The following is a 16623-nucleotide window of genomic DNA, read 5'->3' as shown; positions in this document are numbered from 1 at the left end:
CAAATGCATTGAACTGTGTTAAACTTATCTGGGTGCAAGTAAAAAAATGGAGAAAGTACTCTTTTTTGTCAATTTTTAGTGAGCAGTCCGTAATTATGGCTTGAAATGCTATTTTGCTCCGATAATAAAAATAAATAATTTATAAATTTTATTGGAAAAAATTACAAGGCAATTTTGAGCTATTCATATCAATAATAAATCTATGAGTTGTTAGATTAAACTCGACCAACAAATTAAACAAGTCTAGTTGATTTATAGGACACATTGTAGAAGACTTTTTCCAAGATCTTAACACTATGAAACTTTGATGCAACTAATTGTAAAACATTATTATTGTGAATTTGCGTATTATGCGTATTATTTCTAGTGAAATCTTAGCAAATAGTAGTGTATTCCAGTTAATAGGTTGGATTGGTCGGACTATTTGAAAGATATTATTATGAGTTTGCTTATTGTTAAACAAAGTTGATTTTCGTAAAGAGATATCATAATTCAACTCCACTATAGATTTAAATGTTGCAGTCGAGACAAAGTCAGATTACAAAATCTGAGTCCAAGTCAGAGTTAAAATTCAATTTTAAATTTTTATTCTGAAGCAAATTCAAAATGTGCACAATGTGATCCCAAACCGACTCTTTGCCATCCCTAGTTAGGCATCACATCACTGATCACATTGATCTAACTCAGACAAATTTTCACCCAAAATAATATTAATCCTTGATTCTTGACGTAAAAGCCACTTTGTTTTAGTTCCGCAAAAATCATTCGCTTAAAATTGCTATTTAATTCTTATTCTTCTTCTATATTATAGCTTAAAGTGTCGACATAACATCAGATTAGCTAAAAACTATTTGAGGTCCGCTGAATATGTATTGTGTTTGTTATGCATTTGTTGGTTGGTTTATATGTTATTATTTTGTGTATAAATTTAAGTACTTGAAACATCTGTTTTATGCTATTAGCTTAATAGGATGCTAACTATAGAGGTGGTGTGATAAAAATCTTACTGTCTTTGTTCTACAAAATTTGTTTCATTTTCCTTTATAGTATACTTATTAATTTTGTCTCATTTTTATTTTTGATCATAGCCCATATTCTTCATTTATTTTTTATGCATACAATAACTTATTTTATCATCTCATTCGCAAATTTCTTTTACTGCTCCAAAATCATTATTTTAACTTTTTTTTTTATTTTCCACCAAATATCTATGGAACAAATTTAATAGAACTAGGGAGTAATTAGATAAGGTGAAATTCTTTTAAGATTAGAACCATATGTGCAAGTGTTTGTAAGTGTATTTTGAACTTTTAAGCCTTGGTTTAAGTATCGTTTTTTCTCTTTATAACCATGGAAAAAAGCCCATTTATACACGAAATTTTGTATGCGATCGTTGCACCCGTGTGAGCTGTACGGATGGAAAAATCCAAGGCTTTAAACACCCATTTTACAACTTAAAATATCTACCTTAATTTTTAATCTTCATTCTACAAAAGCTTAACTTTATATTTTAACTACCAAGTTTGACTCTCAAAACAGTCATTTCATTTCAAGATTTAAAATGTCAATTTAAACTCTTAAAACCCATACTCCAAGCAATCTTTCTTCTCCAAAGGCTTAACATTTTTTTTTACCTATTTACTCCAACCTTTTAAATATTCGGTCAAAGATTTAATATCTCTACTTTAAGGTTTAAAATTTCTACATCAAACCTTAATTTAATCTGTCAATGATAAAAATGACTAATGCAATTCCTTCTCTAGGGGCTTAAACTTTTTTTTTTTTTGGAAAAATTGGCATTAATAATCCAAGTTTTTGCTCGTTCGATGTGAATAATTCCACTTTTAGATTTTTTCTAATAATCCAACATTTACCCTTAATTCATAGTGAATAATCCAATATTTGTCGTAGTTTGCTGGCAGCATATATACTCTATTATTACCTATTATTAGTAATATGGTAATTGGTATGTTGTGGGTAAATGTATGACAAAGATTAGATTATTAGAAAATAATTCACAGCGAATTGGTGAAAGGTCGGATTATTAAGTCAATTTTTCTTATTTTTTACATATTTACTCCAACTTTTAAAATGTCTACTCTAAGGCTTAAAATCTTCACTTTAAGGTTTTAAATTCTACTTTAAGCTTTAATTTTCTTCATCGATATTAAAAATGACTATTTTAAGACTTAAAATGTCTACTACAAATATTTAATATTGTCAATTTAAAAACTTAAAACGGCTATTTCGAGTTCAATTTAAAAACTTCGAGCTCATGCCTACTCTATAATCCAAAATAAATACAAAAAAAAATTCAAATTGCTCCTTTAATCTTGCTACTGAATATAATATTTTTCTTCCCAACACGTCAGTTTTAATAGGAAACTCGACAGATAATAGCCTAATGAATTTTCATCCTACCTAGGACCTAGGTATAGGAAAGTAACAAAAGGAAGAACGACCGTTAGGTTTGAGGAGTTAGTTAATAGCAAGTTTGAAGGTTAGATTCCATTCCCTCCATTTCTCACTCATTATCTCTCCCAGAATTACAAGTGCTGAAATTGAATTGTGTACATCATTACTTCATTATGATATTTCAATTTCACCCACCAGTCAAAGATTACTCTCCTTCAAAACCCTTTAAAAGATATGATTTTCCATTGTTCCTCAAAATCCCTCATTTCTCTGCAACAATCTAACTCCTTCAACTTGTCTTCTTGCTCAAAATCCATACTTTTTGTGGGCTTCCCAAGTTTAAACCCTAGTAAGTTTGATTTTGAATGCTGTCTTTCAGTAATTATTGTTATCAATTTTCAGGTTGTTTATTCTGGCTTGCTATTGTAGTATGAAACAATTTTTGGGGGTCTGTTAACATGTGATGAATTCTTAATTTTCATTGTGTTTGTGATATGGGTTATGCTATTTGAAAGCATTTCATGCTTCTATTCAAGTCAAATTTTCGATTATGTGGTAGTTGGACCGTGTGAGCATAGTGCAAAAATTAGGCTGCATCACCGTTTTATAAAGGTTTTTGAGTTTATCGCAATAGGCTGCATTGATCGTGAAATCATCCGTATTAGCCGTGAAATCTGTTTTGCAGCCATTACTGCGATCATTATCGAAATCGTATTTTTGCACTATAGTTGATGACACAGAAATAGTTATGGTCTTAGGAAATACAAATAAAATCTTGAACATGGAGTTAGTTTACATGGCTTGATCACTTGAATGAATGATGTTGTTGACAACATGGCATGTGCAAGCTGACCGACCGCACTGGCCCCAAAATAAGGGCCTCAAGTATTATAATAAGTTGTTTACATTGCTTTTGTTTTAGTTAAGTACTTGTTTTAGGCCTCAAGATTGCGAAAAAATATAAAATAAATAGGGTCTAAATATAAGGAAGACTTTCCATTTCCTTAACCAAATTTTCTGAGTTGATGTTCTTCAGGTTTGTAGGCTTTCTGGTGAATCATGTCAGAAAGCTTGAAGGAGCCACTTGTAAATCCCCATGAGTTTAAGAATGAAGGAGTTGATTTGGTAATGTTTTAATGGAAGAATGTATAATAGTTAATACTTCTATTTGATCATACTGATCCTGAGCAAACTTAAAACATTTGGGTGAACAGGAACGTTTACCTATGGATGAAGTCTTCGAATTATTGAAAACGTCAAAAGCTGGACTGTCAACTTTGGATGCTGAAGCCCGCCTGAAGATTTTTGGACTCAATAAACTAGAAGAAAAGTCGGTATGTTCAAGTGGCTTGGACGAGTTCTTGTTTATTTATTACTCCTTAGAGCAAGTTAAAAGAGTATGTGCTGTGTTCACAAGCTATAGTTTTTTTCTTGACATTTTCAAGGATGCAGCTTGAAAATTTGAGTAAAAAACACGTGAATCCAGTAAGGAAAAAATTATCACATTTCATTTTGTTATGCAACTTTGTTATGTGTCAGTATCCTAGTGTAAAAATTCAGTAACAGTCGCAATCACGGTAACGTAACAGTGATGTGGTAACGGGATTAATGTGGTTATTGTAACGCTTAAATATCGATCAAATCATAAGATATCCCTTAATAAGGCCCAAAACGAAACGATGTGATGCGATGCGGCCTTGTTTTTACACTATGATCAGTATAAGTGATACATCCAATGATACATGTGCAGTTATATTGGTTCAAAGACGTGCTTTCAAAATTCTAATCACACTGTCAGTTCAGATAAAAAGTCTCGATATTGTTATAAATATTACAAATTTATTTTAATACAGGTTTTTACTTGATTCAGGATAACAAAGTTTTGAAATTTCTTAGTTTCATGTGGAATCCTTTATCGTGGGTTATGGAAGCTGCTGCTGTGATGGCACTTGTCCTTGCTAATGGAGGAGTAAGTTTATTCGGTTTTGAATGCTTCTCATTTTGCAAATTGTGTCAAAGAGATGTAATTTTGCTAGTTTCGTTCATCTATCATTAGTCTGATGTGTATGTACTTTCAGGGTCAAGGAACAGACTGGCAGGATTTTGTCGGCATTATATGCCTGCTTCTCATTAATTCAACAGTAAGCTTTATAGAGGAAAATAATGCTGGCAATGCGGCAGCAGCACTTATGGCTCGATTGGCTCCGAAAACAAAGGTATCATACTCAACTAGCTCTAGGAACTTCAGAAGGTTTATATATTTTAGATCTCCCCCTTCTCGTTTTTATAGGTGCATTACATTTCAAGGCAACAAAAAAATATGTGTTTCTTATTATGTGAAGTTGCAATTTGCAAAGAAGGGTAAATTGGAAACGGGCTCTTTGTATTACAAGATGTTGCATATGTTCGTATAACAAACCGGCCAAGACCTGTAACCACAATCAGATTACTAGTGGAGCAATTCGAGTTTGCCCAGACTCCTAGTTTATTCCTCTTATTCCAATATATCCAAAAGCTAACGAAACATTACAAGGCTTCCTGTTTTTAAGCCTAAGCCCAACAACAAATACTAAAATAAGAACTATCGTAACTAACAAAACCGAAAGACTAACTAACGGTAAAATGTCAATAATACCCTTTCACCCTTTGACCCAATTCATAACAGTTCAATCCCATTAACCCCGTATAGTGAGGAGCGACTTAATGACATTGGCTAATGTAATGTAGTAGTCATAAGGGCATGCTTGGATTGGGTGTAAATATTCAAGGGGTGAAAAAAAGTCAAAGAAAATGAAGTTGATAAATTAGAAATTAGTGAAATTTGATTGTTGTAGAGGTGGAAGAATGGTTGCAAATTGATGAAAAATGAAGGGAGCTTTTAATTTTGTGGGGTAAATATTTATCCTAGGGGAGGGTGGGGGATATATTACCTCCATAATAAGGGAAATCATCTTCTTTTTCCTTCATTATTTTTATTTCATACTCATTTTACCTTCTTCACAACTATCTCAACTACTTCAAATGCACCTCTATTTGCTTTCATTTCATTAGTTTGACTTTATTTCCTCCATTAAATATTTACACCCAATCCAAGCATGCCGAGTATGTAGGAACATGTACAAATATAATCACTATGTTTTATGCAGGTCCTCAGAGATAGGAAATGGCAGGAGCAAGATGCAGCTATCCTTGTTCCTGGAGATATCATTAGCATAAAGCTTGGTGACATCATCCCTGCGGATGCTCGTTTGCTTGAAGGGGACCCACTGAAAATTGATCAGGCAAGTCGCAAAAGCCTTTGCTAATCCCCTCAGTATATGTTAGTTAACATGCGATGGTATCTACTTTACAGTCTGCTCTTACTGGGGAATCTTTGCCTGTTACAAAGAAAAGCGGTGATGGAGTGTTTTCAGGATCTATATGCAAGCACGGAGAAATTGAAGCAGTAGTAATATCAACTGGGGTGCACTCTTTTCTTGGAAGAGCGGCGTTCTTAGTGGATAGTACCCAGTCTGTTGGACATTTTCAACAGGTAAATGATCACTTTTCAAATTATAATGAGAATTGCTGGGTATGTCTTTTGCATGAAACTTCTCTAATTTGTCTTCAAGTACCTTCGATTCATTACCTCCAGTTCATGCATGCCCACTGTCATATAATTCACTAAACTCCTTGCGAATCGCGAATCAAAATAAGCGAATTATGATCGCTTTTGGGCTATTTGAGGGTCATTTTGAGCGAATCTCAAATCCAAAAACCGATTTAACTGGCGAATTATGTTACACTATGCATGCCGTAAATGGCTAAATGTCACTTTATCAGACAATGACCATCTAACTACTTGTGCATCACATAATAGTAATTTCTATCTGTCTTTTAGGAAATACAAACTAGAGATTGTAATAATAACAATGCAACAGAGGAAGTATTTTTTTTTGTGTGTCCATCTGTACTTCTCAGGAGCTACCACGTCATTGATGCTCACAAGATTGAGCAATGAACAATAATTCAATCATTCTTTATCATGTCCAACTTATAGGTGCTCACTTCTATTGGGAATTTCTGTATCTGCTCCATAGCAGTTGGAATGACTATTGAGATCATTGTTATGTTCCCTATACAAAAACGTGGATACAGAAGCGGGATAAATAACCTTCTTGTTCTTTTAATTGGCGGAATTCCCATAGCTATGCCAACAGTTCTGTCAGTTACACTCGCAATCGGTTCTCATCGTCTATCTCAACAGGTTATGTTCTCGAAAATAGCAATCTTCTGTCCTTGTATGATTAGATAGAGGAGGCCAATTTCAGAAAGAGAGCACATATCTTATTTGTTCTATTTTCCCATCTGTTGCAGATTTTATGTGCCTAATCGTTTGCTGTATACAAATTTTCAGGGTGCCATTACAAAAAGGATGACAGCAATCGAAGAAATGGCTGGAATGGATGTTCTATGCAGTGATAAAACCGGGACTTTAACTCTGAACCGTCTAACGGTGGATCGCAGCCTCGTTGAGGTACTACTTGAGCTAATCTATTTCAAATTCACATTTTAGTCTCCTTATGTGAAAGGCATTATTTATATTTGAATAAAATGTTACTTCTATATAGGAGCGTGTTAAAATGAAGGTATATAACCATAAAATATGAAGAAACTGTAAATACTTAGAAAAAAAGAACCCTGTTATTATAAGATTCCTAACCTTTAAGATAATGCATTACCAAAATTAGTAAAGTGGATCCATCACTGATTTTGGGCTCTCTAATAGGTTTTTAACAGAGAAATGGACAAAGATACAATGGTCTTACTTGCAGCAAGAGCGTCAAGACCCGAAAATCAAGATGCCATTGATGCTGCCATTGTTAATATGCTTAGTGATTCAAGAGAGGTAAGAAATGTAATGCTGCATTCTACACCATTGGTTCATGTAGCCAAACCCATAATAAGAATAAAGCTTTGGCGTTGTTGTAGGCACGTGCAAACATCCAAGAAATTCACTTCCTGCCTTTCAATCCTGTTGACAAACGAACAGCTATAACATACATTGATAGCGATGGCAAATGGTACAGAGTCAGCAAAGGAGCCCCTGAACAGGTATGCAACTCATAGTAATTGGTATCTTTGCATTTTCTTCATAGGCTTTAAGTAACTAAAACAGTGTCGTTTCTAGCAATTTATGGGCCCTCTCTATGGAGCGTCGATTCTGAACTTTAACGGGTGTTTAGAAAAATAACAGAGACGGACCCTATATCATTATAAATGTAAACGTGTCATATACTTCTTAATTGATAAACGAACAAATCATAAATTGCAAATTTTTAAGTGTATACTTTATTAACCAGAATTTCAGATATTAGGGCCCTTTTTAATTCTGGGTCTTAGGAAAATTCCTACCTCGCCTACGGTAAGGAACGACCCTGAACTAAAATCAAGAATACCAATTTTAATTAGGCAATGGACATCATGGGATCTCTTATACCGTGTGACCAAGAAATTCTTTCAGGCTAACTTAAATTTGATAATTAGGAGTATATGGTTAGTGCCTTAGTGGTTCAAGTACTAATTAGCTTGTAACATAATAACTATTAGTTGTTCATGCATAGCTCATGTGGAGAATTAATATGCATCAATGAAGAGAGGATTTTTTATTTTAAGCGGAAGGTATATGGAAATAAAAAAGATAAAAGAAAAAATCATGACTTATCAAGGAATAGTGAGCTCTAATATCATTCTGTTATCCCAATGATGTACGCAACCTTACCCTGTTAGAAACAAATAGGTTGTTTCCAAATATTGATAGAAACAACCAACTGCAATTTCACATAAATAAGAAGATAATGCGTTTTTGTGTTGGAATGGCGATCCATTATGGAACATAGAAGCGAGTATATAACCCGAATTTTATCCGTTTTCTTTCCAGATTCTCTCCCTATGCCAAGAGAAAAATGAGATTTCTGGAAAAGTGCATGACATGATTGACAAATTTGCTGAAAGGGGGCTGAGGTCTCTTGCAGTTGCTTTGCAGGTATAGATTTACCTGGTATCGTACCACTTGGGGATCTTGTTGTGTACATCTAAACTACCCTGGACCCTATCAATCATATTGGATTATATCTACTATTATTGCTATGCAAAAGATGTAATGGTGTCTTGATGATTTGCACTGCATAATACTCTCATAAATGAGGACATTTAAGAGGAACTTGTTGCAAGTTTTCTTGCAGAGAATTCCAGAGAAAACGAAATCAAGCCCAGGAGGCCCTTGGACATTTTGCGGTCTACTACCTCTTTTTGATCCCCCAAGGCATGATAGTGCTGAGACGATTCAAAGAGCTCTTAACCTTGGAGTTTGTGTTAAGATGATTACAGGTACTCACTCCGTCCATTAAATTTGCTGCATTTTCCATTTTGGTCCGTCCCACTTAATTTGCATCATTTCAATTTTTTGGACAATGGCCCACCACGTTCTTTCTCATCCATACATTTTAACTCTCTTTTAATTTCATCCGCACAATTCTTTCTATCTCTTCATTTATTACCACTTTCTTAAAAATCACCCCCTTTCTCTTTGATGCAAATCTAAGAGAATAGAGAGATTATCTTTTAACTTTTATCTAGAGATAAGTTATGTAACGCATTTTTGATTCAAAGGCGGGTCAGGAGTAGATGGTATCTTCTGCATTAGAAATTCTGAATTGTACCAACATGATGCGAGCAACTGTAAGCTGTATGTCTGCTTATTAGTAGCTCAATTTCATCTATGTTTTCTGGCAAATAGGTGATCAGCTGGCAATTGCAAAGGAGACTGGTCGACGGCTTGGAATGGGAACTAACATGTATCCATCATCATCACTATTCGGCCATGACAAAGACGGAAATGTAGCCCTTCCTGTGGACGAGCTTATTGAAAAGGCTGATGGTTTTGCTGGTGTTTTCCCAGGTTAATCTTGTTTTATGGGCTGGTTTTTCATTACTTTTGGATACGAAAACACATCCCCTGAGCATATGACCTTTATATAGAGTACATTATAACGCGAAACCAATGAACTATAAATCTTTAGCCTCATTGAAATAAGAAACAGTAAGTGTAGATAGCGACTACCAGAGTTAAATTTATAAGAAAATATGTTAATATAACTTTTCGGACTTGGGCCAACAAGCTCAAAGAAGTTCATTCAAAACATAAAGCTCTTAATTTAGATAATGGCTTTATAATGTGAATGACCAAAGCCCATCTTTCATTTGTGGCCTTCAGTTAATGCTGTGTTTTCTAAGTGGGTTGCAGAACACAAGTATGAGATAGTGAAAATTCTGCAAGAAAAGAATCATGTTGTGGGAATGACTGGGGATGGCGTGAACGATGCACCTGCTTTAAAGAAAGCAGATATTGGAATAGCAGTGGCTGATGCGACAGATGCCGCAAGGAGTGCAGCTGATATTGTGCTAACTGAGCCTGGCTTAAGTGTCATAGTCAGTGCTGTACTGACCAGTCGAGCTATATTTCAGAGGATGAAAAACTACACGGTTTATTAATGTTTCAATGACTTCTTATGTTTCCCTTAGTTGTCGATTATGTCTAACTATTGATTTGAACTTTATATTTCAGATATACGCTGTGTCCATTACCATTCGTATCGTGGTATGTTAGATTTCCTTTCCCTTTTAATAACCCGATTACACTTTTCAATAACTTAACTTTCCAATTTTACATCAATAAGAAAGCTAAAATTATGTCTTTCTGTCTCAGCTTGGTTTTATGCTCTTGGCCTTAATATGGGAATACGACTTTCCACCGTTCATGGTTCTGATCATAGCAATATTAAATGATGGTAATCACTTCTCAACTTATTTCTTCCATCACTGCGGTACGACTTATGGAGAATCATCTCTCCATAGTCCATCATATAGACTTCGTTCTTTTCAACTTGTGAAGATGAGTGATAGTATAAATCAGTCTTAACTAGGGGTGTTCAATGGGCCGGGCCCCCATGCCCATTTTAGAGGGGCCTTGTAAGGGTCAGGCTGAAAATGGGCTCTACTATAATTAAAATGAAATGGGTTATAAAAGGGATCAATAAGGGTCGGTAACTGGCCTTTGTAAATAGCATAGTTAATGTATAATTTAAATATTATAAATGATAATTTAATTGTTATAAATTGATAAATGGGGATTAAAATAATTTTTAGTAATGAAAATGGGCCGGGTTGGGAAATATTAAGTTTAAAGGATCTTATTCAACCCGGCCCATATTTACTTAAGCTCGGTCTGGCCCTTAGCCGGCCCATTGGACCCCCCTAGTCTTAACCATTAAAAATGTTTTGCTTATAAGAAAAATACCCAAGAAAGCAAAAAGATCAATTCGTTTTCCTTGGAAGGAAGCGGCTTGCTCAGTGTAGCATGATTCGCCAATAAATTCGCTTTTTGATACCGCGATTCGCTCAAAATGACCCTAAAATAGTCCAAAACCAACCATAATTCGCTTTTTTTGATTCGCAATTCGCTAGGAGTTTAGTGAATCATGTGACAATGGCTTGCACGTTCCAGCAAAGCTTCAAGCATGTTAAGACAAAGACGAATGAAATATGACTTCTCATTACTTGGACATTTTGCAGAACTTAAGCTCTAGTTCTCATAACTTTAATGCAGGAACCATCATGACGATTTCTAAAGATCGTGTCAGACCATCTCCAAGTCCTGATAGCTGGAAACTGAACGAGATTTTTGTGACTGGCATTGTCATTGGGACGTACCTTGCCTTAGTCACTGTGTTATTCTATTGGGTTACAAGCGAGACTGGTTTCTTCGAGGTAGTAAGAAAAATAAAATAGTATAAAGAAATGCAGATATTAAATTTTAATTCAGGTTGATCTCCGTTTAAATATGTCATAATCAATCACTCTATAACAGGAGCATTTTGGTGTGAGCTCTTTATCTGGAAACACTCAGAAAATTTCTTCTGCTGTATATCTGCAAGTTAGCATCATCAGCCAGGCACTCATCTTTGTTACTCGCAGTCAATATTGGTCGTTTTTGGAGAGGCCAGGAGTTCTTCTCATTTCTGCTTTCATTGTGGCTCAACTTGTAAGAGACTCCGGCTTTTTCGCTTTTACTAGTTTCATTATATTTTCTTCTTGACAGGCCAAAGTTCTATTAATATTTAGTTTCGAATTCTAATGGACTACATTAAGATGGCTTATTAAATCATATGCACTTCTTATATATGTGAAGTTACAGCCGGCATTTGCTACCAAGGGTCAATTGAAAACAATCTCTTTGTTATAACTAACAAGGGTAAGGTTGCTTATATTCGAGCCCCCAAATTGTGCTTAGGTGGAAGTAGAGGTGTTCAAAACAAACCCGATGACCCGATATTCACCGGACCTTGTAACCGAACCCGATTTGACCGACTTAAAAATGGATTTACAATATTGTAAAAACTAATGTGGACACAAGACCTTTTTTGAACCGACCCGAAATAGGCTCGATGACCTATATGAACACCTCTAGGTGGAAGTCACTAAATGGCATTGGGGTAATAGAACATTGTTTGTTGTTGACAGACAATATGATCTTTGTTTAGTTTCTATCTCGAATGTCTTTTCTTCCTCGAAATCACAAAAAGTAAAACTTTACCAACATATCAACTAGCTATGCCTTAGTCTAATATAAGCTGGACCTCACACTGTCATGCACACACTTGCATCAACTCATTTGACTAAAATTTCATATAACTAATGATTTGATATGTTGAGTTTTCTGCTCATGGCTGCAGGTTGCCTCCTTGATAGCCGTCTACGCGAATATTAGTTTTGCTTCAATCGATGGCATCGGATGGCGCTGGGCAGGTGTTATATGGCTTTATAGCCTGGTTTTCTACTTTCCTCTTGATATTATCAAGTTCAGTGTTCGTTATGCTCTGAGTGGAGAAGCTTGGAATCTTCTATGGGACAGAAAGGTTAGGAATTTACGATCAATATTTCTTATAGCGAAACGTTTTTGATTTAATCTTTAATTTCCGTCTAAAACTTATTCTTCATCATGGTGCATTTGTTTTTCTCCTTAGACTGCATTTAGTTCTAAGAAAGATTATGGAAAGGAAAGCAGGGAATTCGAAAGTGAAGAACAACTTGTAACTCGAAGACGGAGTTGTTCTCCTATTGCTGAACAAGCCAAAAGACGTGCTGAGATAGCCAGGTATTGCTACAATTCCTTTACATGCTTAGATAAACTGAAATAGTTTTTAGCTATTTTACTTAGAGTCGGGTACTGATGCCGGATACTGGTATGCTTCCAAGCGCCATATGAATGTCCGAACATTAAGGATCGGACACGGGTACGTGAAGCAAAATGAGAGTCTAAGTAACATAGGTTTTTAGCTTTATTAGAACACATTAGCTGAGGCTCTAACTAGCCACAACCTCATTATTTCTTTTGATAAGAGTATAATCTGCCGTCATTCTAACCCTCCTAAGTCTCTTAATTTAGTCTGTATAAATGGGATATTCTGGGTTTGATGATGATGATGACAAAAACCCTAAATCTTGCAGGTTGCAGGAGATTCACACATTGAAAGGGCATGTGGAATCGTTTATGTGTTTGAAGAACTTGGATAACTCATTTTCATCTGCACATTCGATCTGACAATGGTGACATGAAAAATGCATATCAACTCGGACGAAAATTATTTCTTCTTCCATATTCACTTATAAGATGATCAAGATACTGCTCAAAGAATTGGCTGTGAAGAACAAAAATTATTAGTTTAAACTCATTAGAACAATATTTTGTATTTGAAGTTGACTCATTCTTATGATTTCTCTGAAGCCAAGAAACACAATTCTGCAGGGATATTGTGTAATTGTTTCAGAAGTTGGTATTAAATTTTACCAAATTTCTGTCAAGCTCCTCATATTATTGGTCAAGCAAGTCATCCTTTACAGTTTCAAGTCTTTTCTAAGTTCGAGTCAAGTCCTAGATCGAAAATTTATCAACCCTGACGCGGAATTTTGGATTCGTTCCATGGCTGACCTGTGAGCTAACCAAAGAGGAAAACATCAAGAAGATACAGTTGGCTCTTAATTGTGTATGAAAAAACTGAAATACTGAATTCATAATGTTCATCTCAAAATCTCTCTAAGATAACATCACTGCAAAAAAGCTCTTGGAAAATGTTTATGGTGCGCTTATAAGTAAGGCTAATGCATTTAAACACGTTTAAATAAGCGTGTTTATAACTTCCAAGGGAAATGTTGTCCATACTTAATATTGTAGCACTATTAATCATCGAGTACTGGTTTAAGAGATCAGATATAACTATTCTTATTAGTGAAAACAAAGATGCTTTTCGATTGATCCTTAATAGCAAACACAACCTGTAACTTTATATAATAATAAGTGTACATGATTAACACTAAATTTGATGTCTTTTAAAAGTGTTTTGCAAAAGTTATACATCATCAAATGCTTTTATTGTATACTATGCACTACTTGCTTTCATTTGAAACTATATATACACGGGGTTGTCGATTTGCATATGCAAGATAGTTTATAGCACAGGGCTCCTAAATTTCAAGGGTTCACTTTTTTAAAAGTTTAAGTTCATGATTTTATTTATTTATTATTAGGGCTATAGAGCAGAGCCTCTAAACTATTTTAACGCGGCCCTATGTCTATAAAATTCCATTTTTAGACGCTTCCACATCTTTGCGGTCTTAAAATGTAATCAATCACATACTATTATGTAGTATGTAGCTCAAATGCACTGAATTGGCATGGAACATATATGGGCAATCATGGTCTCATGGATGTTGTTATTGCAAGTACCAAAATACTTAGTAAAGATGATGAATTTAGTCACTTAATCGAACATGTCTAGCTTGTACTTTGGAAAGGAACGATGAGGATGTATCGAGTGTAAGTGAATTGAGATTTGGAACAATAAATGAGGTGCTTAAAGTGGGGCAAATGAGACTTCACTAAAGGATGGAACCAACCTTGAACAAGACAAGGCATGGTATGAAGGTTGCTCGAACAAGGCAACATGAAAACTAAGTCAAAAGTGGCCTGAAGAGGTGTGCTCATTCAAGGCACCTTGTGCAGGTGGGTTTTGAACTAAGTGCTCATTTGAGCACAAGGGGTGCTTGTTCGAGCACTGTGCCTCGAATTTATTTTTTGGTCAGTTTGACCGCTTGAAAGGCATTGAAAGGTTGTGTAACTCCTTGTTTAATGCTTGTTTATTGTGATGTTTATTGTCATACTTAATTGGTATATTAATTGTGTGATGTAATTGTGCTTTATGGTGCATTGAAGTGTGACTCTAAGAATGATACTCACCTTCCTCTATAAAAGGGAGTATCATTCATAGAGCAAAGGGCACCACAACACTTTGAGAGAGAGCTATTACTTTGATTGAAACTTGAGAGTGTTTATTATTGTTTCAACGTTTTGTAATCTTGAGAGAATTGTTCTCAAGATAAAGGGAGGTTTATTATAGTTGTAATTGTTAAATTCAATATAATAAACATTTGAGGGGGAGGTATCCAAGATACCTCATAAACACTTGTGTTCAACTTTTGTATTTGTTTTTCATTGTTGAATCTCTTTCATGCTTACATTTCAGATGTTGTGTGTGTCTGTGTTGTGATTTGTGAGAGTTGCGTAAACACATCTTGTTAATGGGTCAAAATTGATTTGAAATCTTTTGAAGTAATTCAGAAATGAAATGAGGAGAGTCAAACAAGATCCTAGACATATATAATGATATGATATGTGCTTGTTTGGAGTGTAAGAAGTAGCCAGTAAACTGTAAATGAGCCACTTTGTCCCACATCGGAAGAATAAGAATACGTACTTTTGTTTTTATACTTCAGAGCTTAACTAAGTGTTGTCTCTATGGAGACATCTGATAAAATTGGAACGATACAGAGAAGATTAGCATGGCCCCTGCGCAAGGATGACACGCACAAATCGAGAAATGGTCCAAATTTTTTTTTCCATAAATTCAACTAATGCTACAATTTTATTTTTTTTTCAAAATCGAGTGAAATCATGATATAAAGTCAGAATAATGTAGATTATTTTTTGAATTGATGAACAGAAGATTTATCCGACCTTAATTACTGAAATGATCAATTCATTGTGGAAACATGTCATTAATATACAATTTGATTTGATCTTACAACAAAATTTTTTGTCACGTAATGCGTTAATGCGAATAGAAAAACGAATTATGATTTTGTATTACACTAGAGGACAGATTATAGCACACCGCCTTCTAACAAAATTATGACGTCTAACAAACTTATAACTGGCAGGAAAAATTCGCGGCTGGCAATCGAAAGATTAGGCAGCAGTACAACCATTTATCCTCACAAGATCGAGTTATTGTAACTGTATGTCAAGTAATTCACTAATGGTAGATGGGAAATGCCTCTTGAAAGATAAATCAGTGCTTCAAGTAATCGTGTTTCGGGGTCAAGTAATTAGATTCTTGTTTCCTGTGATTTCGAGTCTTGCTGTAAGAATTTGAGTTTGTTAGCTTATCCCACACCATAAGGGGAACAGTGACCTGAGTAGAAAGCCAACCAATAAAAAGGCGTCTTGGAATGATTGTAGACTCATACCTTTCTCGGCCTTTTGGCTAAGATCAAGTGTAGTATCTGTTCTTATCAGTTTAATATCTGATACGTGGGTCAATTGACCCACATTGATATTAAATTTAATTTTTTAGGGGAAGGTCCATTACAGTAGCTTGCTACTAGGATCTTTAGTGTCGCCCATGTGTTGCACTACTGCAAGGGCGTGGCACACCCCACTAAATCATTCTTAAGTGTTTTAGCTAGTGACACAGTTTATCACAGATTGATAGGATTGTAAATTGTTTTGGGATTATGGCTTATAGCCTTTGAGTATGATTATGAATATCGTTGCAAATTAATGGCGTTGCACTAATCAATTTCTATGTTTTGTCAATAGAATTTGTATATATTTTTTATTACTCCTATTTATTTACAGTATATTCTGCACATTTTAAACAACACGCCTTTACAATGAATCTGCATGTAATAAATACTACATGCTTTTCTTGCTACAGCTTGTAATCTACATCCCTTGCACGAATTTTGAAAAAGTTTCATCTTCAATATTTGCTACAAAATTGGATACATCCTCGTTATTAATGGTTTATTCAATTATATATGTGCACTTAT

The 16623-nt window shown here is 34.9% G+C and overlaps 1 protein-coding gene and 2 non-coding genes across 6 annotated transcripts; all 3 read left to right on the top strand.

Moving 5' to 3' along the window:
• The first annotated feature begins 2350 nt into the window (after positions 1 to 2350).
• LOC130827295 (ATPase 10, plasma membrane-type-like) lies at positions 2351 to 13780 on the top strand. 4 transcript variants are annotated; one of them, XM_057692962.1, is made up of 22 exons: positions 2351 to 2764; positions 3452 to 3540; positions 3630 to 3749; positions 4286 to 4384; positions 4494 to 4631; positions 5562 to 5696; positions 5768 to 5947; positions 6455 to 6661; positions 6812 to 6931; positions 7184 to 7303; positions 7387 to 7509; positions 8336 to 8440; positions 8640 to 8784; positions 9194 to 9355; positions 9701 to 9939; positions 10022 to 10054; positions 10163 to 10244; positions 11063 to 11223; positions 11324 to 11497; positions 12189 to 12371; positions 12480 to 12610; positions 12964 to 13780. In XM_057692962.1, exons 2-22 carry the CDS (start codon positions 3475 to 3477, stop codon positions 13055 to 13057), a joined length of 2817 nt encoding a protein of 938 aa, XP_057548945.1. In that variant the 5' UTR covers positions 2351 to 2764; positions 3452 to 3474; the 3' UTR covers positions 13058 to 13780. The 4 variants fall into 4 exon arrangements, with proteins under 4 accessions (XP_057548945.1, XP_057548949.1, XP_057548948.1 ...); XM_057692963.1 differs by having other exon boundaries at positions 2404 to 2500; XM_057692966.1 differs by lacking the exon at positions 6455 to 6661.
• A 1521-nt stretch (positions 13781 to 15301) lies between these two features.
• Positions 15302 to 15404, top strand: LOC130827972 (U6 spliceosomal RNA). Its single transcript, XR_009047285.1, has one exon. It is a non-coding gene; the product is annotated as a U6 spliceosomal RNA (small nuclear RNA).
• Positions 15405 to 16034: 630 nt separating this feature from the next.
• Positions 16035 to 16230, top strand: LOC130827964 (U2 spliceosomal RNA). The gene has a single exon (XR_009047277.1). It is a non-coding gene; the product is annotated as a U2 spliceosomal RNA (small nuclear RNA).
• Positions 16231 to 16623: the final 393 nt, after the last annotated feature.

This window comes from Amaranthus tricolor, chromosome 11 (genome assembly GCF_026212465.1).
Source record: "Amaranthus tricolor cultivar Red isolate AtriRed21 chromosome 11, ASM2621246v1, whole genome shotgun sequence".
Taxonomy (NCBI): Eukaryota; Viridiplantae; Streptophyta; class Magnoliopsida; order Caryophyllales; family Amaranthaceae; genus Amaranthus; species Amaranthus tricolor.
This window is presented reverse-complemented; position numbering and strand designations above follow the sequence as displayed.

Bases quoted from the DNA above. Each gene is read 5' to 3' on its own strand.
- LOC130827295 (XM_057692962.1), top strand. From the start codon at position 3,475: ATGTCAGAAAGCTTGAAGGAGCCACTTGTAAATCCCCATGAGTTTAAG. The intron at 8,785-9,193 runs GTACTCACTCCG...TCTGGCAAATAG, and splicing joins TTGTGTTAAGATGATTACAG to GTGATCAGCTGGCAATTGCA. The intron at 9,940-10,021 runs GTTTATTAATGT...TTTATATTTCAG, and splicing joins AGAGGATGAAAAACTACACG to ATATACGCTGTGTCCATTAC.